This window comes from Rhea americana, unplaced genomic scaffold, assembly GCF_003343005.1.
Source record: "Rhea americana isolate MKP2758 unplaced genomic scaffold, rheAme1 scaffold_176, whole genome shotgun sequence".
In the NCBI taxonomy this organism is placed as follows: domain Eukaryota; kingdom Metazoa; phylum Chordata; class Aves; order Rheiformes; family Rheidae; genus Rhea; species Rhea americana.
Window position 1 is genome coordinate 1,798,241 of NW_028185883.1, and position 23,058 is coordinate 1,821,298.

A 23,058-nucleotide genomic window follows, 5' to 3' on the forward strand; every position below is an offset into this window, starting at 1 on the left:
CAAAGCAGGTTTGATGCCTTTCTGCCACCTTCCCCAAAGTTTCCCAGTTGGCAACAGTCTGGTACAACCAAGAAATTAATCCCGTTCTATGAAGGAAAGAAAGTGGAAGGCTCCCTCCTCTCTGTGCTCTAATTTCTCCTATAAAGGGAGATTTTAGTTCAGTGTTGTAAACACATTCAACGTGAAGAGTGCCTGAAATTTGCTGGCAGTAACGTCAGCAGAGGATGAAGATGAGACCGTCCTGTCACAGCTGCTTCCTCCGTCAGTACCGGTGACGGTTTGAAAAGGAGTTTGCATTTCTATTGCCCATCCTGTACCTGGTGTGTAGCTAAACAAAAGCTTTCACAAGCATTTTAAAGATCTGCATTTTACAGGCAGAAAAATGAAGGGACCAAGATTTCTAAGGAGAATAAAATGTTGCTTCAAAATACTACTCACAAGCATGTGAAGCACTAACTGATGGTTTGAAGTGCTGTTCAGGAGTAGTACCAGAGCTCCACTCTGTTTGGTAAGTTTTAATCTGATCTTTTTTTCAAATTTTATTATTAACGTTCAAAGCAGCAGCCTAACAGAAATTACCAATGACAAAAGCTGAGGAGAACTTGGCCTCAGTATTCCCAGAGCTCTCACGAGGATGACAATAGCAAAATCACATTCTAAGAAAGCGATGACTGCTAAGCCAAACGGCTTGTTATAAACTAGGAAAATTTGTGATGTACCTCCATAAGCACTGATTAAAAAAAAAAGGCACTATTTGTAATTGCCTTATTCTGAACATTTTAGCCAGGCCACAAAGCCTAAAAGAGCACGTCAAGAAAGACGAGCTCCACACAGTGAGGGGTGTACACTGCAAGGAGAAACAACATTACCATGTCTAGCACTCAGCCAATACAGAAAYGCTGAGTAACTGAATGGAAAGAAACTCTGGAAGACACAAAATCACTATATTACTGAGGGATATAGTCATAGTGAACATTTCTATGCCTTGTGGCATTTATATACATACAACTCATGATCATTGTCCCTATTTTAGAATTAAGTCCACACAGATCATGGCCTCCTCTGCCACCTGTAAATACCACCAAGGCACCCTGACTCTAGCACACACGTTCCAAAGGCTCTCAGCCCTTCCTACCCTGCAACCATTACTACTACAGCCCTAACTTTCACTGTGAAACAGTCAGCAAAGCAAAGCTTGTTGAGACAAGTAGCCCTTAAGCTCCCAGGAGCTACATCAGGAAGGGAAGGAGTAGATATTCCAGCTCTGCCTGTCAAGTCTGCATTTCAAAGGTTGCGCCTGGGTGTGGGAAAGAATAAAGAGGGTCTGTCAATCCACATGCAAAAGCCCACACTCTTTTGCCACAACTGCAAGACTGTTTGTCATTCAAGACCAGAGTACATGTCCTCACTTGCTCCTTCCTACTTAAGGGAATTTCAATCAGTGACAAACCCCCCCCATTTCTCTTTTGTCCAGTCTGTCAAATTATATAGACACATTTTAAAATATAGGTATCTTTTAAAAACTGATGCTCTCAGAGACAGAAGACATTCATAACAGTCAAGGCTACTGCCTGAGGAAAGGTTTAGGAGTGGCTAGGTAATTTCTCAATTACTTTGCTCAAAAATTGGTGACAGATGGTAATTTGTTGGATCTTTGCAGGAGACAGAAATTTCTTAAGGCTACAGTCTGCTTTCACAAAGATGGAAGGTTTCCGTTGCCCAGAATGAGAATACTGTTCTCAGCAGGTATGTTACATCCTAAATCTCTTTGACCAACTGCAACCAGCACATCTCTGAATCACAGCTATGACTCAAGATTAAGCTACACATGCTTTGTGGGTGTACATCTATTCTCTTCATATTGTGGCTACAGTAGGGTTTAGATAGATCATTACCAGTACACTAAAATGTGGTAGCACACACCCATTTGGAGGAGAAGAAAGAGGATTTCACTGGGAACTTGGGAGATCAGACTTCAGGTGAGACACAGATGACTCATCTTCAGATGGTAGTCAGGTAGTCTTTCTCCACAAATCCAAAAAGGTAATTCTGAAAGCCAAGCTTCTAAGTCTTTCTAAAAGTCCCCAGATGGTGAAATGGCACCTAAACTGAAATGATCACATACCTAAAGACACTTTCATTACTGGTAGCTGGATCACCAGTTACCACCTAAGTCTATTAAGGACATCAACAAACACAGAGTATTAAGTTTGCACAGAGTTCTGTCCGCAGCTACCTTCACTGTGATTTGAGAAGCAGACGGCTCATCTTTTGTGCACCAATCCATTGACTAGAAAATAAGTCCTCTGTAGTCCATCCTCTTCACCCTAATGTCCCCACTTTCAGCAAAAATATCCTTGTAACCAAGCTGCAGATCCCTTCTCCAATTATTCTGTTTTTCAGTCCCTTGAATATTGCAATGTAAAATATGTAACAAGTTTTGGGAAGCAGGCAAGAACATATCCCTTTTGACTGATCTACCTTTCAGCTGTATCAAAGTTACATTCATCCAAGAGAAGCAATAGCATGTGCTTGCCTAATAGGCTAGAATTGGGGGACAGTCCTGGACAAAGGAAGATTGAAAAAAGGTAAAAAGGCCAGGTGTCCTGTTGTCTTTGAATGCAGTGGCCACCTGCTTATTATTAAACACTGAGTGGCAGCGCTGCTTATACCTTTCCTTTAAACTAGAACCCTAAAGGAAGTGTTTGCTGTGCAAGGTCCTGTGCGCACAGAAGCACTGAATCATCTTCAGAAGCATAAGAGAGATTTCATATCCTTCTCCTTACTGCTGCTTCTTAATTACTTCTAAGTGTCTCCCCACTCCATAAACTTCACYACTTAGAAGGAACCAGGGGTCTAGTGTTGCTTAAAACAAATCCCATGAAAGACTCTGAAGCTGGCTTCAAATACACAGATAACTACTTCACAAAATGATTTTCTGATGTATTATTTCAAAGTGTTTTTATCTATTGTAATCCAACAATTACTCTGATGTATTTTACTCAAGTCACTTCCTTTTGGTGATCACAAATTCTGTTAAGCTGCTAGGCTGGAAAGAAGCAAGGAAAATGAACCCATGCATAGTTTTTAATGCAATGACCCTAATATATCTTATGAAACTGAACTGAAACTGCTCACAATAACATGAAAACTGAGAAGTGTTATGCATTTTAACATATATCCCTAATAAGTTACAGGATGTGATATAACCAATATTAAAAGATAGGTTGCAATAGCAACCTGCCAAGTTTCAAAATTTTTCAATCCCCTGTTCACAGCTGCTGGAAAAAATAGTTTAACACACATCAGAACAATGAGCTTCCATCAAAAAGGTGACAAGTAACATGTATAACATTCAATGACTTTGCTGAAAACAGGGCCAGTTCAGCTGAAAACACGTCTACTCTTCTTACATATCTTTTGCCCTTGTAAACACTAATGTATCAAAAGGTTGGATAAGAATTAGACTGAGAGAACTGATGCCTTGGCTATGCAGACATTTGGAAGTGCTTCATCCATCCTATTTTGCTTTGTACAAGACTTACTGTTCCTAGTTTATAACACTGTATCAGAGAAGATGAGGAGAGAAGGATCTGTAGGGACATCAGTATATTATTTATCTCAGGGGAAGAGAGGAAGGAAGGATATGCCAGGTTAGCATAGCACTCCTGAGTATAAAATACCGCAGGAGATTTCTGGCTAGTCCAGAAACTCTAGAAACAAAGTTCACATAAAGTCATGAGAGTTTCCACTTCACTGGTGGTTCCAGTATAAAGCTTTTACTTGATTTTGCAATAGACTAACAATGCACACATAACTCTCACCTTAACCCAGCTGAGCAGGAGTAACTTACCACTGAGTTAACACAAGCTGTTTTTTATTCCCGAGTGAAGACAGCCTAAACCACCTCTGACAGTTTCAGGCTACTGAAACTCTAGAACTTCTTAAAAAAAAAGAGAGAGAGAGAAAGAGAGAGAGAGAGAGAGAGAGAGAGAGAGAGAGAGAGAGACTGACAATACCTTTTGACTTTTCCAGCTTAGAAGACAGATGCACATGCAACACTGGACTTTCTGGGGAGATTAAGAAGCTTTCAAGTCTTCTGCTGTGTACTCCTGTGACAACTGACAGGAGCAGCACCAGCACATGGCTATGTCAAGCATACTGCTCCTTTGAATACCTTAATACACTTCTTTGAAGTAGATCTTTGAATACTTTAATACATTTGTTCCTCAAACTCGTGACAAGTAATCAATATTGAACAATAATAATATTGAGTAAGTAGCAACATGTTAATCAACACAGGCATGTTTAAATGATTCAAAGATATATATGATCACAAAAATATGATGTCAGTACTTCTAAAAAGGAGGCCAATTAGCCTTCTCTTCTATCTTTCTTTTTTCTGGCTGTTTCTTCCCTTGTCAGTGTAAACCAGTTGTGAATTCCACAGAGCAGAGACAACAAGAGAAGCACATCCAAGAAGCCTGATTAATTTTACTATCATATTTGTTCACCCTCCCTCTTTAAAAACATGCACATACTCTTATATTTAGCAGTCTTTTAGTTTTAAAAATATTATTACCCAGTGAATGTCTTGAACCTTCCTTCTCTTTGCCTGTCAACTTACAAGAACCCTATTTTGTTAACCAGTAGGAACTGTAATAAACAAGTAAGATCTGGATAGCTTCAAACTTGCAATAAATAATAATAATCAGTACAAGAATAGTTGCTTTTGGATAACAGGCTTTCATAAACTGTAATACCTTAGATTAATTAACTCTAAGTACTTACTATATTTCCAAAGCCTGGCCAGTCCTAATATATTTGCCCTAGGGTACAAAATATTTATCCTCTTTAAGACCCAACATGTTACATGACTTGCTTCTAAAATGAAATATTTTAAGGATAAGAAATGGCTTTGCAAGCTCAGCTGAAAGGCATCAGCTTATAAAATGCATTTCTCTTTTGACTGATTTTTCTATTCCACTCTTTATTTGGAAAAGTGGTCTTCCTCTTGAAAGGTTTCCTAAAAAATACTTTCAGCTTCAAATTTTTTCTTGCACTATGGCAATATAAATAACTTTTATAGCTCCAGGAGTACCGTGTGAACATACTAAAATACAGGTAAATATTTTTCTTTCTCAGAATAAGCTAATCAATCTAGATATATATTTAAACAACAGAAATAGATTTTCAATTAGTATAAGAATTATCACTAACAGTATTATGAGTAAAATGCATTTTGTTATCAGAAATGTATAAAATGCATGAAATCGTTTTTTCCAGACTCAGCTCTGTGGCTTCCAATATACCAGCAGGTCATACATGTTAACATGCTTATAACAAATTAAAAAAAACCTCTGAAATTACACCAGTTTCTTCTAGTGAAAAATTAAAAGTTCATGGCATTTTTAGATGTCTTCGCTCTTGTTGTTCTTTTTGTAACCTACACCATTACCCATTCTACCAAAGTGCTATTACCCATTAGCACTTTGTATTTTGAAATGACACTTGCCAGATTTACTTAGCTGCCAGATTGTAGCACCACACTGTAAGCTCTATCACTGTGTGTCAACCATGATTTCAGTGACCTAATGCAACTACAGAGGGCTGAATCTTTGCACTACTTTTTTCCTTAAGGGGAAGGTGTGAGTTATAAATGAGAATTCAAAATATTTCATTTCCCAACTGTAGCCAGGTTTCCCAAGAGGCACTGAAAAGACAGAGTTTGTGTATAATTATGAAGCATTGTCTGGAGATGCCAACTGAACTGAAATACATGAATGTTTTTAACTCACTAAACATGCCTCAACTCATCAGCATGCTTATCTGAAAAACATAATATTACTTTTGATGTTTTACATATGCATAAATTCAGAGATAAAGTTAATGCTAGAACATTACACATTTCGGTAGAGCAGTAAAGTTATTGTTTTGTCTATGGGGTGATTCTGAAAATAAGTTTGTAAAGGCTTTTTAAAACCAAGTGTTAAAATTTTGCTACTATAATCTGCTTTTAATACAATTTTATTAATCCTTATATGAAGAAACAGGCTTAAAAACTGTTGACTCATACACAAATTGCAAGATGAAACATTTCAGAATCTTCGATGTTGTTTGTTAGTTTGTTTTTTGGAGAAAAGATCTGATGATTAAATGTTCAGGCAGTATTTTTTCCATTTTCTATTATGCCATAGACTATTCTGTCCTCTCCATTTTTTGCCAAAAGAAGCCATTTATTATTTCTTATAAAGCACAGTAACATTTTACACTGAAATAGCTTAAAAGTCACTCCAGATAAAATCTATGCTACTGTATCTCACATTTACTATAAGCACTTGTGTTGTCTTTCAACTCTGAACTACCACTTCAGAGAAGACTACTGCACTATATTAAGATCAATTAAAAACCCACTTCTTTAGGATGTAAGCGCAATTTCATGAATTTAGATCTTAGAGTAATAGGATTAAATACCATTAATACTGAAGAAATGTGTAGTGCCTTTTACTGTTTGTTGCCTATTTTTGTCCTCAGCAAATCCATGTAAGCAAAAGATAATACCACCTCATTTCCTAGTTAACTATATAATGAGGACATATAAATGTAATGCCACTTAAGAGACAGCAACAATCTGAGTGTCATAGAGAAGTCATTCATACAGTGAAGAACTAGAAAAGGAGAGAAAAGAGAAGGAAATGCTTTATCCTCACTTTTTTTCCCCCTTTTTAAAATGTGCTTGGGGAACAATATTAATTCTTGATCTGTGGACTCTTAATAGGCAATGAAATATCATATAGTCAAAAAGAAAATTGAAAAAAAAGAATAAGATTGAGAGAAAGACATTAAAAGTTAACTTAATACTTATTCTGTCAGTGATTAATAGTAGGCAAAGCCATGCAGGAGCTCCTTTCTGCAGTTAGTGCCTGCAGCAGGCATTCAGTGTGCATGACTTTCTCAAAAAATCAGCTTATTTTCTTCTACTCTTAAGCTCCAATTAACTGCAGTGATAGAGTGAGTATTTTAGAACATTATATTTTGTTTCTGACAGTGAAGGGTCACCAAGCTATTTCTGATGAACAGCACAGGACACGACATAGCCCACAGATACCCTGTCCTGCCCAAACAGCTAGAAATCCAATCAGAGAAGAAAACAATATGACAAATGCAACCATATGAGTTAGGAGAAAAAACATTAAAGAGTACTATTGGCTTATGTGGAAACAAACACAGGTACCTATCCATATACTGTTTCTACCCAATACATGAGTGAAAGAAAATTTTTCCGTCTACTCTATTCTTTCCCAGGAACAAGGTAGTTTGACAAGCCACTAGACTGTAGCTTTGATGTTTATGATAACCAGGCCTAACTCTCTTTGAACTATACTACTTGAATTCCCTCAAACATCTGTTTATTTTCTCTTGTAACATCTTCCTACAGTGTGAGAATAACAGATACAAAATAGGCCTTCAGGCACTAAATGTAAAAAGTTAGCCTAATCTCAAGGAAACAAAATGTGCACTTAACCATTAATAGGTTTGATAATCAGATCAAACTTAATATATTTAGTATTCAATTTCATATAAATTAGCTTTTATGATAGATCTACTTCTGATGTTATCCAAAACTCAAACACACGACATTATTTTTATTCTTCCAAGTCTGAAGAATATTTACAAACATTAAAGCTATATCCATTTCTACAATCATTAGAGACACATTATATAACTTTATTTTTTTATTTGACAAGCAGCAGTATCATGTTCGTCATTTTTTTTTTTTTTACATTTTAATGTAGATACAATTATTAGGTTATCTGTCATATTACAATATTTAGGTTTTTTTTTAACTTTGTCTTAAGATACATTAAAAAACATCAACTGCAAACGTGAAAGGGGAGGGGGAAAAAAAAAAAAAAAAAAAAAAGCATGGTACCCAACCAAATTTCCACATTTCAGCAATACTTCACTCATTCTTTTAGTAAAGTTTTAAGAAATGTCATAATGACACGAGCTTGAAATATCTATAGGCATTTTCATTGACGCTCATGACATGGCACTGGTGATGTTGTAAACAGCAGAAAAACAGGGGCTGCCAAGTGACCAATTATGGAGGCACAGGCCTGCCTCTTCCCACAGGAACACACCAAACAGTGACAGCAACGATCTCCTTACAATCATACCTGCAGGATAGCAACATCATGCTACGTAACTGTATTCGTCTGCAGAGGCCTGGCTTCGCTCTATGTACTGTTTGTCTATCAGAACTTCAATACACTTCTTAATCATGCTGATACTCGGGTTAAACCTAGCTCTTGATTGGCTAATTACCTGCAAAAAACAGACACATTTTATGTACAATACTTATTTACAACAGTTAMAAATGCTTTGTAAAAATTCAGTGAATGCTTTCAGGCAAATTCGGTATGTTTTTCTTTTAAAGACAGGATTAAACAAACATGGGATAGTTTATGTATAGCAATCAACAAAGCAGCTGTCTGCACTACTGCCAGGACACCTAAAATAACTGCTTAGCTCTTTCATGGTTCAGTTTGCTTGCATATTAACTGAATCCTTCCCATCCTCTTGCTTGCTTATTTGTGATTGTACAAACGGAGATAAATATTTAAGTTGAAATTAATCTAATATGAACACATCTCACCCCTTCTGTTACCATTATCACAGTTTAAGCAAAGCGAAAGCTTTATAAAGCCGTATGTGCCTTTTCAGTTTTTATCTTGGCTCTGTTAACTGACCTCTGTTATTAGGCTAGGTAAATTTTATTTGTGTTTAGGTACTTTTGTTGTTTTGGAATATTTAAATTGTGGGCTCCCAAAGTTACTYTGAACAATAACATTTTTAACTGGAAATTAAACATCAGAAGAATTCTTAAATTTCATAGTAGTTTCAYAGATTCATAGAATGGTAAGGTTGAAAGKGACCTCTGGAGGTCACCTAGTCCAACCCTCAGCATAGCCCATACGGGGAATGAACCTGCGACCTTGGCACTGGCAGCACCACACTCTAACCATCTGARCTAAACCTGCCYCCAATATTAGAATCRCAGAATTGGCAAGGTTRGAAGGGACCTCTGGAGATCATCTAGTCCAGCCCTCAAGYAAGTGGCCCAAACAGGGATSAAGCCCACGACCTTGGCATTATTAGCACCATGCTCTAACCARCTGAGCTAAACCTAACTATACAATTATAAATGGTTAAATTCAGTTGACTATTTTCTGAAACTACCTCTAGGGCTGAACATAGTTTTCCTCTCACGCACCACCATTTTTCTCATCATAAAAAGTTAAAAATATTTTAAAATAAAAATCYGTAAAACTTGTGTTTTCTTTGTAGCATTAAAAACTGTCATTGGGTTTAGAAGACAAACATGTAAGCAGACAAATAACAAAATACCAAAAAAATCTGGCTAGGATGTTTTAATAAGATCTTATTCATTCTCAAATGAAACATTTAAATATATTTAATTACATTTAAACAACTTAARTATATTAAAAACGTAGCTTATCCTCAGAGACTACTGCACTACGCGCAATTAAATTTAGAAAAAGAACTGATTTCCTTTCAGGAGATTTGATAAAAAGCTTTAGGTGACACTTTTGATCACAAAAGACAGCCATTAAGTAATCATTTAGTAAAGCTGCACTACTTCCCTGCTGGTACAGCTGCCAGGATATGAGACGTGAGCTGGGTTTTGCCGTTCTTGGTCCACGACACCGCAGCCCGCGCAGCGCTCTGTACCTGGCCTTGGAAGGCAGCGGCCTTGCTCCGCTGTCGGCAAAGGGGTACCTGGAGTCTCCCCCCACCACTGCCCTCTTTCCTGTACAACTGGAGACAACTGGGATAAACCTCTCTCCTTTCAGTCACTGAAGACAGCCCTACGATTTGGTCAGACTATGTTTCACCAGTTCCCCTGCCTATGCGGGAACCGTAAGATAGGTCACCGTAACCATAGATACGGTWAAAATTACATTATGGTAAAAAATCACAACTTTATATGCATTATGGAAGACACTGCAGCTGCAAGCAAAACCTTAGGTGTGTTTTAATTCATGCGAAACAGTTTTGACCAMTCTCACTTTTACAAAAGTGAAGGAAATGGTGGTTAGCAAAAGAATACATAAAACTAAATTAGGACAATTTTTCAAATTTTACTGTTGTGGTCAGCTTTTAGCAAAAGTCCCATTACTTCCCCCTCTCTATTTCCTAGCAATGGAAATTGAGGCAAACAAAAAATACAACTACTTCAGTGTCACAGTATATTTTGCCTGTAGTTTCTCATTTGTTTCCCTGTAAAAAATCAAATTTATTTCAGCTGGATTAATATTTTCTTTACGCTTTACATGGCTGACTTTGTCACAGCTCTGTTGCTTGCTGGAACCCTCTGTGAGCCAGCTGAACTCACCAAATAGACTATTACCCCAATAAAAAAACCCAAAGTCCCCCAAAGATAGTTTTCTTGGGCTAGCAGCCAAGGGGCCGGTAACTTCCACAGCAGTACAAATGAGAAGAAAGTGCACAGCCAGAAGAAGGGCAAGGGGGAAAGTTTTTTTCCCCTGGGGCTGACAAGCCATTAGATTGGCTGAGATTTCATATATCTTCAGCCAGGCTCCAAATCTGACTGCCATCACCAATATCTCATTTGTTTATTCAAGACAGATCAAAAGCTGTAACTTTGTATAGGCAGTTTTTCRTTTTTTTAAACAAAATATAAATAAGAAGGATAGATAGAAATATCTCACGCTTAGAACAAAAAACTTTCTAGGGATGAGTGCACAGTCCTTTCCTCTCTACCATCCCCATTGACCTTATTCATGTTAAAGGAAAAGCTACCTCCTCCTGCAAGAAGCTCTGGCATGAGTGAATATCTAATAAAACTAACAGTTCAGCAAAGACCACATAAACAGGCCTATCCAAGACCTTATGTATTTTCTTGGGACACCTCAGCATAAGTGAAACATGTGGTGCTGCACTTGACTTTTTAATATCAGAGCTAACTTCATTAAAGATAGCTCAAGAATATTTTGGTCGTATTCTTTTGATCGTAACTATAATTCTGCCTTCAGATCTCAGAAAAAAAGATTCTAATGAGGCAAGCAAATATCATTAACTATTCATAGAAACATTTTCTTTCAAGAGATTCATTCTGATGCCTCAAAAAGTCAGAACAGAAACTTTAGATGAATACACTATTTATAAGTATTTAAATACTATGATAAAAGCCACAAGAACAAAGTAAATATGCCAACAAAATTTGTAAAGTTATCACAAATGAATGTTACAGGAAATAAAAATGATCTTGATAGTAAATCAAATCTTACTGGAAGACTGGCAGGAAAAAATATTCAAAGTTCAACAGTCAAGAAGTTATATTTATTCTAAAAGTTTAACAGCTGTGATGGTTATTCATTATTTAATCATCAATCTACTGAGAAAACTGAGCATATTCAGCAACTCAGAAGCCCTTGACGAGCTGGCCTTATTCATACATTGTGAGCCAAAAGAGGTTACCGAGCTCAATGAAGATGTAATTAGATAAAATTTCTGTTTGCCCTAAGATTTTTCTTAGGTAGGTCTTTCTGGCCTAAAAGTAGATCTGTATCGCAGACTGTAGAGAAGATACCTAGCAAATTTTAAAGAATCTAGCTCASGTCCTAACAACAGTTTAGCTGAGGCAGCATGGAGATTTGCACAGATTAACTCAAAATGCAAAATACAGGAAAACTTAGCCCTGATGTATTTTTGTACTGCTTCTCCTCATTGCCTGAGGTCCCACAATTGCTCATTTGAGGCTAAAACAAGCCCCTGCACCATACTGCAGCACAGATATATCAATTATTTAGAAGCCTAACCTCCAATTCCAAATGCTTAAATCCACTGAGGGTATAATTGGTATTCAAATCAAGAACTAAAGACTAAATGATTAAGGATACTACTTAGTAAGTGTCATAAATTTAGTTAAAAGCTAAGGTAAAAATTGATGCAAGTTGATGTGGCTGATGATGGACAAATGGAGCACCAACCTTATTCTGTGCTCTTCATGTGTTGCTACTTAGCTTTTAACTGATTAGCAATCAAAATATCCACTTTTCCTTTAAAATTTGAAAACGTTCCATGTGTTAATAGACTGTCCTACTCTGCAAGAGTATTGCAAGAAGAAAATGCAATGAAGGCATCTCAGACAGAGCCTCTTGAATTAAGAAAGAGGAAAAAGCAAATAAAAATGATTTTTTGTTTTTAAGATCAAGATTTGTAATCTAAAACTGGCCTCAAGAAAAACACACTTTGAAAATCTTTTCTAAAAAGTTGCAAGTACAGAGAAAAACTATTTTCAGTGATGAAGCAGGTCTTGCTTACTCCTTTCCATTTTTAACTGAAAAATCTTACAGGATTTATTCACAATGACCTGAATTTAAGTAACAGAGGAGCAAATAAGCCCACATTTTGAGAAATAACCAGGATCTATGCTGCCTTATCTTTCAGATGTTCAAAATCAGATTTTTAAAATTAAGCTCACTTTGATAGCATCTGTGTACACGCACTATTTCAAGATCCAAACTGTTAAGATGACATTACCAGCCAATATGAAAGCTCTGGACTTACAAGCTCTCTGTAGCTACTTATTTTGTTTAGGAAATAAAATATAAATTATTTGGTAGATGTGGCAGACAGTCTTCTCCATCACCACAGGAGGGAAAGCTTATATATAGAAGGTCTCACAATGACTGAATACCACGCCACCTCTCTGCTCAAAATTGCCCCAAAAGCAGGAATTCCCTCCCTCATCAGCCTGCTCTGAGAAAGGAAAGACTCAGGATATGCATCGAATGAATCAGACTGAAGACTGAATGCCYTGTGAGGCTGAAAAAACTAAATCTGGGAACTGGCTGGTATGTATGGCATAAACAAAGGTTAGGATATGAATCAGAATATGGAATACTATAAGGCAGGCGCAGATGGGAAAGGTGAAGAAAAGCAAATGAAACAGAATCGCCTTCTCAGCCAGTCTGTGACAGTTTACAAATCCTAGATCTAGAAAATCTAGACAACTTTTCTGCTTAAAGGAAAATAGAGAGTAAGAAATGCATGTCTTTAAAATGTAARTCAAGCAGCAAAATGAAATCCAGTTTTGGAATAAGAATTCAAAACTGCGTATGTGTTTCTGTGGAAATTCCATACCTAGAATATCCAAACTCAGGTGTCTTCAATTGCCCCTATTGCTCTGGCTTAATGATTCTGATAAGATAGGATGTGTGCAGCCATAGAACCAACCAATGGGAAAGAGTAAGCACAGCAACACTTTGGCCTTAATGCTTGAGCACTAAAATATATTCACAGGATTAATTACAGCTAAGTGTCTGAAGTGGACTCAAGTGAAATTCTCACTAATTTCACTTTGGTACTTGTTTTGACATGGACGCTGCAGTTTTGCAGTCAGATCTTTGATGCAGCTATCCGAAAGCTTTTCATCAAATCACACTTCAGAAGAGAATTTTATCTTACCTCCTGAATAAGAGCATTATGTCGCAACACTTTGCGTGCTTTCATGATACGGACTATAGCAGCTTGAAGATACATTTTTCTATCTTCATCTACAGCACTTCTGGTCTGCTCCATCTCCTGCAATACAAGAAGAACAGCAATGCTTCAAATACAGTAATATCAAAAAACCCACTTCAGAATAGTATCTTTAATCTATGCTTTTTATTTTATTAAAAGCAATCAATTAATAGTCAAATCTAGGTGAAGTACAGTTCCAGGCAAAATGCTTTCCTAAATCAACAACATCAGATTGAATTAGAAGGGTGTAGAAGAACATTAAAATAGGCCAAAACTCACTTCTGTGTATTTTCACTCTGCTGAAGCAACAGGAGAACATGAAGGCCAAACTGAAAGTAAACTCAAGATTGTTATAATTTAGTCTGACTTAATACAGTCATAATTGGAAACAAGTTGTTGTGAGGTAWTCAGTAGACCTCTTATCCCTATTAAGCCTACAACTGGGAAGAGGAATACTCTAAGAAAATGTTTAGCAATTGTTTCAGTCAAAGAATGTCTTAGTGCATTGCTGTGTTTTGTGCTAGCTGTACTGCTGTTCAGGTCAGATTGTACAGGAAGTGAGTCTAATCTAAATAAACTGAAATCTAAAATCACTGTAGATTTTCTTCTGTGCAGTACTGGCTAACTGTAAGATTTCCTATGGCTTCCCTTTTCTTTCATGGATATGAAATTATCTACAGCATATTTTTTTTTCCAGCATATATATATGGTATACACATTTTTTGCTACACAGTTTTTAAAATTTTTTAAAAATTTCACCTACCCTTCTCCAAACTGCCAACTGGAAAAATCAGGAGATCAAATTACAGAAGTATTGAAGCACAGAATGCAGAATCATGCTTCCAAAATTTAGTTCAGATTAAGTTCTACACTTCAATACTGACTTAAGGTAAAGGATATAATCTACATGCACTGAAACAACTAACTTGCACTAAAGCACAAGACATTAATGAAAACTCTTTTTTAGAGAAGCTGGGTTCCTTTGAAAGGAACTACAGTTTGAAAATAATTATCTTAAAACTTCAGTCTTGATGTATGATCCCTCCCTTTCCTAGGCAGCAATAAAGCAAAGATGTAAATAAAAGATTCTGATGCAGGTCTCTGAAACAATATTATAAAAAGGTTTCAATAACCACAGACTTGAAAGGCTATTAAGTTTTAATAGAACCCTGGTGTGCCTAAACCTGTTTTTTGAGAGAAAAAAAAGCATTTTGAGAGTCATATTGTCTTTCTGATTGTAGTTCTCTCCTAGTAATTTGGGTATCATTGGCCATTTTTTAAGCCAGATTTAAAAGAGGGAAGAAATTCTGARGAAAATAACTTTTCTACAGGTTTCATGCAAGTCAGGAGGTAGGTTGGAGACAGACATCCAAATCAGCGCTTTCACTGAAGAGAAGCGGCAGGATTTCACTGAAGAACAGGCAAGATTTAGTATAATGTCCTGAATTTGGCAGCATGCATGTCTCCTGTCTGTTGTACAAAAGCCTGTGTCACAGGAGATTATAGAGGGAATGGGGATTACTGACATTAGAGTTCAGTTGACAAAGGACACATGAAAACACATGAAAACATAGTTGATTGGTTCTGCTGCTCATGGAATAACTTGCTTTTAAATACACTAACAAAAATAAAGAATTCTTATTAGATAAAAAACGCTAAATGTCAAACTCATTTCGTTCAAGAGGAATAGCTCTTATTTATCTTTTTATTTCTACTGATTCTCTATCCCACTTTTTTCTTGCCAATGCTTTCACATTTTGGGTATAAAAAAAAACTTTGCCATGTTTCCGTTTTTAACTTTAACTGAACAATTTCCTTACAATCATGCAAATCTTGCACTGAGACTCTTACGTCTGCTTACACCAAACTAATACAAAAATAAGTTTTGAAAACAGTTTAAGCTACAGATGCAAAAAAATACTTGCCTGTGGCGTGTCTTTCTGCATTGATGTAGTAATTTTAAATTTTGTTCGTTTACTGCTGAAGCTCATATTTAATGAGAATGTAGACTCTGCTTCTATATCTTCCTGCAATAAAGAAACTTCTTTTAAAAAAAACAGAAATGGAACCAAAAAAATCACTAAACAACCAGTTYGTCAGGATAACAATTTACTTTGAAAAATGACAGTTAAGGGATCACATGCATACAATTTCAGCAGATTTGTATCTGAAAATTCTAGAGCGCCACTTGAACCAGGTCAATTTTTTTAAGCAACAGTAAAATCAACCTAGAAATCTAGTCTCTTTTAGAAAACACTAAGAAGAACTCTGACATACATGAATACTGTCAACAAATTAATAATATTACAGTAATTTCTGTTTCAATATTTCAACAACTTATTATAGTTGCAAAAACTCTCCACTTAAACTCATTTTCTCCCTGCATAAAAAGTGAGATTTGCCTTTATTTATGCAGAGCCTCAAGAGAAAGAGCTGTTACTTTCACAACTATTACTAATATTAACTTGAAGTAGTGAAGGAAAAACATCTACACTTTTTTATTACATTGCAGGCAGAAATAGCTGGCCAGCTGCCGGTTCTACAATTCCATATCATCTGTATATTTTTTTCCTCATCAAAATCTTAATTTTTTCACACTTCTTGTAAAAGTCCACTTCCTTCAATAAATGGTAGCTATTCACTACAGTCCAAGCACGTTTACATTCTACTAAAAAGATGACCTAGCTGATCTTTGCAGATTCTAGGCAGGAATCTGTACCATATATTACCAATTTCAAACACATTATTCATCTACAAATTAACTTTATTAGAATATTTTGTAATATTTGGGCATAGTACAGAAAACGTAACATGAAAGGATAGAGATCAAGAGCTAGAAAAATATAAATTACCATTATATTTTAGCACTATTGGGCTTATATAACTGAACAGAAATCAAAACAAGTTACTTATGTGTTGCACATGAACTAGAAAATTATGATACTAATGAATCAATAAAGATTCTGTGAGAAGAGTTTTGAGCAAAAACAAAGTACAGCATGTAATACATCACACTTTGCTGTATGGCTCAGATACAGGTAAAGAAATATTTAATTTTACTCCGTAAGCCACATAAGTTCACTGGCTTATYCAATAAGTTAGCTGATAGACTATGTATGGATCAGCTTTCACACTCCTGGATCAAGTCGGGGAAAAAAAATTAGCAAAGATGACTGAATACAGTAGCCTGGAAGTTAAAGGACCAGAAAATACAGTAGTAAACATTAAAAGGTAAAAAGGTTGGAAAGCTATGACATTTACTCTTCAAATGACTTATGTTTAAAGAAACTAGGCAAATCTTTACAACAGATATAAATAAATGTAAATCCTTTAAATAATGGGCAACTTTCTATGATTATGAAAAATCTCACTGTTTTCTGTAATAGCTCCCAGTGTTATATTTCACCCATGGTTTAACAGACATCTTCCCAGCCACTGCTCCAACCTGAGCTCATTTCTAGATATTGGAAGCATGTCCTATGCTTCAGCCAAGCATCAGATCTTCCTTGTGATCTCACTTTCCATTTTCTAATATTTTCCTGGTTAAAAAAAAAAGCAGCTATCAGAGCGGCTTTGGATTTCTTCTTGTAAGCCACGTGAACAGCTTATCTCAGTTTCTTCTGTCTGATATTTTCTGAATAACTTAGGCTTTCTTGACTAGCTTGAAGCATAGCCTAAACTTTTTATGGCAGGCACGAGCATTTCTGTACTGTTTCTTACATAAGACATTTGTGACTTTCACTTTATGGGGTAAAAAAAGGTTATGTGGTTTGACATAGGTCATACAGTCCACGTAGTCTGAGGCAGAGTCAGAAACAGAACCCCTTGCCTTAACCATAAACATAGCTCAGCTATTACTGGAATTCCACGAAACTCACAGAATAATAGAGTTAGACAAAACGCAGCAGAAATCCACACACACAACCCCAACTTTCTCCTTTCCTCCTCCCCCTTCTCCTGTAACGTGTAGCAAGGAAGAGCATGTTACTGTTACTCAGTCTCTTAATCCCACAACTTTATTTTAAGGATCTCTTTAAGACTTGATTTACTGCTCAGGCTCCCTTCCATGATCCAGTCTAACTTTGAAAGTGTATTTATACCATAATCCCCTCCAACAATACTGAGTCTAAGGTCATATGGATGACATTCCCCAGAAACAATCAACAGACCTAGCATTATTATTTTTTAGCAGACCCTGCTATACAGGAGAAATAAAGATTAAAAAGCCTGCTTGTTCTGTTTTTCCTTATAAATATGGATTTATAATGGTTCACAAAGGTCAATAATACAATTCCAAAAGAGCAAACATTGGATTCTTTTACATTAAAAAAGCCCACAAATAGTAGAATCACAACATGACCAAAAAAATTAAAACATTTTTATACCATTACTACATACCTTGTCTGAGTCATGGTTGATCATTTTGACATCAAGTAAGGATTTGATGGTTTTTGTCAGTTCCTTCTCATTCATTTGTGTACTGTCTTGAAGCTCCTTGTAACTGACAGTTTCACTGTTGTTGAAGGCAAGTAACACTGCCATTTGGTATGTTGTGACCATGGCTACATAAGGTTTGCACAAATAATTCATTTTTACTTCACCTGTAATGATAAAAGAAGTATTTTCTAAATTAACAGAATGTGCTGACAAATTGTCAGAAGTCTAGCTACTAGAGTCAGAAGTCTAGCCAGCAGAGCTATTCAGACAGTTCCTACATGCACATAATTCTAGATATTCAATTCATACATAGTATTTAACACTTCATATGGGATGAAAATCAATGCAGTGAAAATACACATAGAGAATGGGTTTGCCACAAAAAGAACTCTGATCACTCATGAATGCTATAACTGCAGTGTTTTCAAGGAAAATAAAATCTGCAGTTCTGAATTTGAATAATACAATTCAAAGGAAATTCTAAACAGCCTCAATGCATTGAAATGCACAAACTTCAATTAATGACAGCTTACAGAAAAGCTGTTCCAAGAAAAGATTTTAAACCAAACAAAATAAAAAATTTCTTCATCAAAAAAATTCACAGTATTCTTAGTTTCTTTAAATTCTCCTGAAAAAAAAAAAAAAAAAAAAAAAAAAGAGAGAGAGAGAGATAGAAGAAATAGAAGAAATCTTTCTGAAAGCAGATCTTCTGTTTGAGGGTGAGCATGAGTTAATGGCAATTTTCTACTGTCATAACTAAATTTTCATTACAATATATTGTTGCATTACAGTTTTCACCTCCATGTAATATGTTTTGGTACTGAGTCATTAAAGCCTAATATAGAAAGAATTTGAAATAAAATATGAAAGACTGATATTTATTAAATTAGCTCAAAACTTTATGCACCTTTCTTTATAWACTTTCTATACATAGTTTTAATAAAAAACTATATATTTTACAAAAATATATTTTATATATTTCACTAGTAAATTTAAAATATCTTTATATATTTATTATTAAAATATATTTTGTATATTTTTTTAAAACTATATATGTATCTAAAGTATGTAAGATACATTACATATGTGTTATACACATAGTTATACAGAAAACACATGTAGTTACTTATATACCTAAGTAAACTATGAACATATATATTAACTTAAATACTTACACATCTAGGTAAAACTACTATACCATTACTGAAAAATTAATAGTCAGCTAAGGGACATCCAAAGAAATCTGATGATATGATAATGATTGTCCAGGAACTGTTTCTAAGTCAGCAGTTCTGCAGTACCCTTCTGAAGTTAAGAACGCACAATTCTAATTTTACTTGGATTCAGTAAGTCATAGAAACATAAGCAAGTTTCATAAAACAAATTTAGAAATTCCAAGCAACTAATTTATGATGTAAAATAAGTTATTTGACTTTATATGCAATATAATGTTCTGACTACAACATCTGTTCGAAAGGAGTTTAACAAATAATTGTCAGACTTGTAGAGAAAGTTTAGTGAAGCACTTAATTTTACCTGTACAAAGATAATGTAACCATGTGAGCTTCCTTCCACTAAAATGCTGACTGTAAAATAATTCAAACTGTAAAACAAAATTAACTTCCATTAATCACATGTATACGTATTTACAATATTTTATGATCACATCACCACCCAAGTAAAGAAGCATGAACTTTGTGTTCACTAGTTTAGATAGACATTCCAAAGCAGTTTGTGATAGCATCTTCCTGTAGAAGGAGGGAGATAAATGACTTAACATTCGCTGAAATACTTGAATGTGTTGATATGAACATATCACTTGCTGACTAAATCACCAAGATTGTTGAGCTACTAATACCCTCCAAGTGTAAAATACTGTCGCTAAACAGTATTCCAAAGAACATCAACTATTCCAAATGCAAAGGAACATGTATCATTTTTAACAATCTTGTTAGCTTTTATTTTTTGTTGCTTCCAATTCTATTAAAAATTGTGTATTTTTCTTCCTTTTAAAGAAATCAATCCCATATTCCAGTTCTGACTCTCTAAAATTGATAAAACTGTTTAAAGTGACTTCAGAAAATAAATTTTACTTTTCTTCCAGAATATCCTTCACAAAATATAAGATTTTAGGTAACAAGTATTTCCCACAAGATCAGCTACGCACAACAAAAACACATAGTTACAGTATTCACAATAATGAAGCCTATGGATATATATTCACTTCTAAGAAAAGGACTATAATATTATACACAAACATGCATGCTTAGCCATTACATACACCAATGTACAATGATTTTGACAGTGACCTCTCTCATTTCACCCATTAAACACCTCATGTTCCCATCCAACTTTTCCTGCCTATGTAAGAAATCTGTCACACAGCACATTTTAAAAAGCTATATAAGCTCACATAGCTTACCTCAGAGAAAGTATTTCTGATTCCTGAAATCAGGAAGTTTTATCTTTATATRGTAACAACAATTTATGGAAAAAAGTGACAGAAATAATATACTGGTTCCAACTGTTTACAGTATTGAAGGCTTAAAATCTGCAGAATACAGTCAATCATGTCTTTTAGGACTAGATGACAAAGACGTACAAAGATGTACAATACAATTTTGCAAACCAACATCTAACTGGCAATCAAACAACTCTCATGCTTCTCTTCTGTGGCCAACACATACAGCTATAATAGGAGATAATGCAATGCTGTTGAACAACATGTCCTCCGGATTCTTGTTATTTACACTTCAATTATAACAGAGAGGTTTTTAGCATTGGACAAAAACACTATTGTGAGGTCCTTCTGTCACCTCTTTAGCTGCAGTTCACCTCAGCAGCATTCCAATTATTTCAAAGACTCTCCAGGGATGCTTAAAAAATTAATTCAGATGAGGAACTGCAGATCACAAGAGYAGTCAATTTTTGTTTAACAATCTAGTCTCAGGAATCATTGGTTTTTGGAACAAGTCAAAAACATCTAAACGTTATTGAAGATTAAAGAAATTGAGATTATACTTCATTCTTTTTTTTAAAAAAATTTGTAATCTCTTTTTGAAAGATACACAAACATTTTTAAATTCCCATTTATTGGCACCTAACAAACCCAAGCTCAATTAATTTACATATCTTAGTAAAACAGATTGATTTTCTAATAAAACAGTTTATATATTTCTCTTCTGTTGGAGTGAAGGGCCATAGCTAACATCTATGTTCTGCACATCTGTAAGGAAAAATACTACAAATGTAAGCAGATGCTACTTGGTATTGCTAGCTTTTTTCTAGATGAAAAAGAAAACTGCAATCCAGTTTCTCCTTTTTCCCCTGCACTGCTTASGTTATGATCTTCCTATATATTGCAGGTATTTCACTTTTATTGATCATCTACATGATACTACTACAAGTAGACCAATTCTTATCAAAGCCATGAGAAGGACATAATTTTTACCCTTATTTYCTACTATTTTGTAAAATCTGAACAGAACATTTAGCCCATGTAAATCATGCAAGCATCTCATCTTACGTTCCTTACCACATTTATAGAGGGAAAACTGTTTGCRTTTCTGGCTAGACACAACTACCAAGTTTGCTAAGATCTCAGAATCACTGCAGAGCCTCAAATTTTTGCTGTCAAACTTCCAAAACCTTGAAACCTTCCAAAACCTGTTTTCAGAAAGCAGTACACATTTCTGACCTAAAGTAATTTTACAAATTTGTGCTGACACCTAACTGAAGCATCTGCTCAAATACAAATTTTTCTATACTTGAAAAATCTTATATGTAAAAACAGCATTAATAGGAAGGTTATTTTTTTTTCTTTTTACATTCATTTCAGAAGAAGTCCAAGAATTATGCCCTCATAATTCCTATCTGAAAGAAACATAAAACTGTGGCTTGCAGATTAATCTCAATTTAAGGTCCAAAGAGTTTTTGGCAATGAGAAATACTTAAGTAGATTCAGACAATTTTTTCTTGAAACTGAACCAAACCACCCTGCATCCATTGCAACCATAGATCAATTTTGCTCACTCARATTTGGTCTGGGAACTCTGGTTAACATTGATAGAAGGAAAATACTAAAAGGGGGACTTTTTAACCTCAAAAAACCAGGTGTTTCTTCTTCTGTAAGCTAMAGTAGTGTGAAAGAAAATATTTCTATATCATCAAAATAAATACATATTTGTAGGGAATTCTAGTAGTATCAGAGCCTGAAAAAAGCTGTTTAGTAGTTTGTCCCATTGCACTGGTACTCCCACATTAAGGAGTGCAACTGCAACATTTTTTCCCCCTTCTAAACCCAAGTTAGAATCCTGAGGAACTCTCCCTTCACAGATAAACTGATCAAATTTGACAATACAGACAAAAGTTGCCAGTTTGTCAAAGACTCCCTAAGATCACATTCTGTTTCCTCAGGAAATTATCAGGATAATAATTCTAGCTGGATGATACTCAAGGTAAGTTTTCTCCTTTGAATTATCACAACAGTGAAATCTGGCAAGTAACCCAGCATCTGTTTTTTTTTTTTTTTTTGATTTGTATGTCCTCCCAAATTTTCCAATCTAGGCACAACCCACAGTATTCCTACTTCAAATCCACACAGAGGAGCAAATGTCAATTACCCTCTCTGAATCACAAAGTATCCACAGAATATGGATTGAAAACTTTACTACTTTGAGAATTTTCCAAAATATCTTTAAATAAGTTTTGCTAGAAGCTTCATTTTTCAAAGGCTCCTAAAAAATATAGGAAAAAAATGTACATTTAAGTTTTAGTCTGCTAATGAAATCTGTTAAGATTTAAGATTAAAAACAAAATATTATTTTATCTAAATAAAAGGAATCAGTATATAAACTAAGATCCATCCCAGTCTATCTGACTGCATTTAGTAGCATCTCCCTTGTCAGTCACAGTGTGTTGAAGTGCTGYGAAAACTAAAGAAAAGTTATGTATATATACACAAAAAATGTGTTACCTTTCCAAATTTYACATAACCAGAGGCAGGATAATCATGATTTATAAACAACAACAACAAAAAAAGCTCCT

The 23,058-nt window shown here is 35.2% G+C and overlaps 1 protein-coding gene across 4 annotated transcripts in view; it reads right to left on the reverse strand.

Moving 5' to 3' along the window:
* Positions 1–7,607: 7,607 nt before the first annotated feature.
* The window catches only part of CUL2 (cullin 2), a 48,392-nt gene continuing 32,941 nt past the window's right edge, over positions 7,608–23,058 (reverse strand). For 2 of the 4 annotated variants that reach the window (XM_085301403.1, XM_085301404.1), the window contains exons 18-22: positions 19,549–19,615; positions 17,974–18,176; positions 15,501–15,602; positions 13,519–13,635; positions 7,608–8,328 (exon numbers count right to left, since the gene is read on the reverse strand). In XM_085301403.1, the coding sequence (XP_085157529.1) occupies positions 8,197–8,328; positions 13,519–13,635; positions 15,501–15,602; positions 17,974–18,176; positions 19,549–19,615 (621 nt within the window). In that variant the 3' untranslated portion in view covers positions 7,608–8,196. Of the gene's footprint in view, positions 8,329–13,518; positions 13,636–15,500; positions 15,603–16,946; positions 17,115–17,973; positions 18,177–19,548; positions 19,616–23,058 lie in introns of those variants that run through there. The other 2 variants (XM_085301405.1, XM_085301406.1) reach the window with 2 other exon arrangements.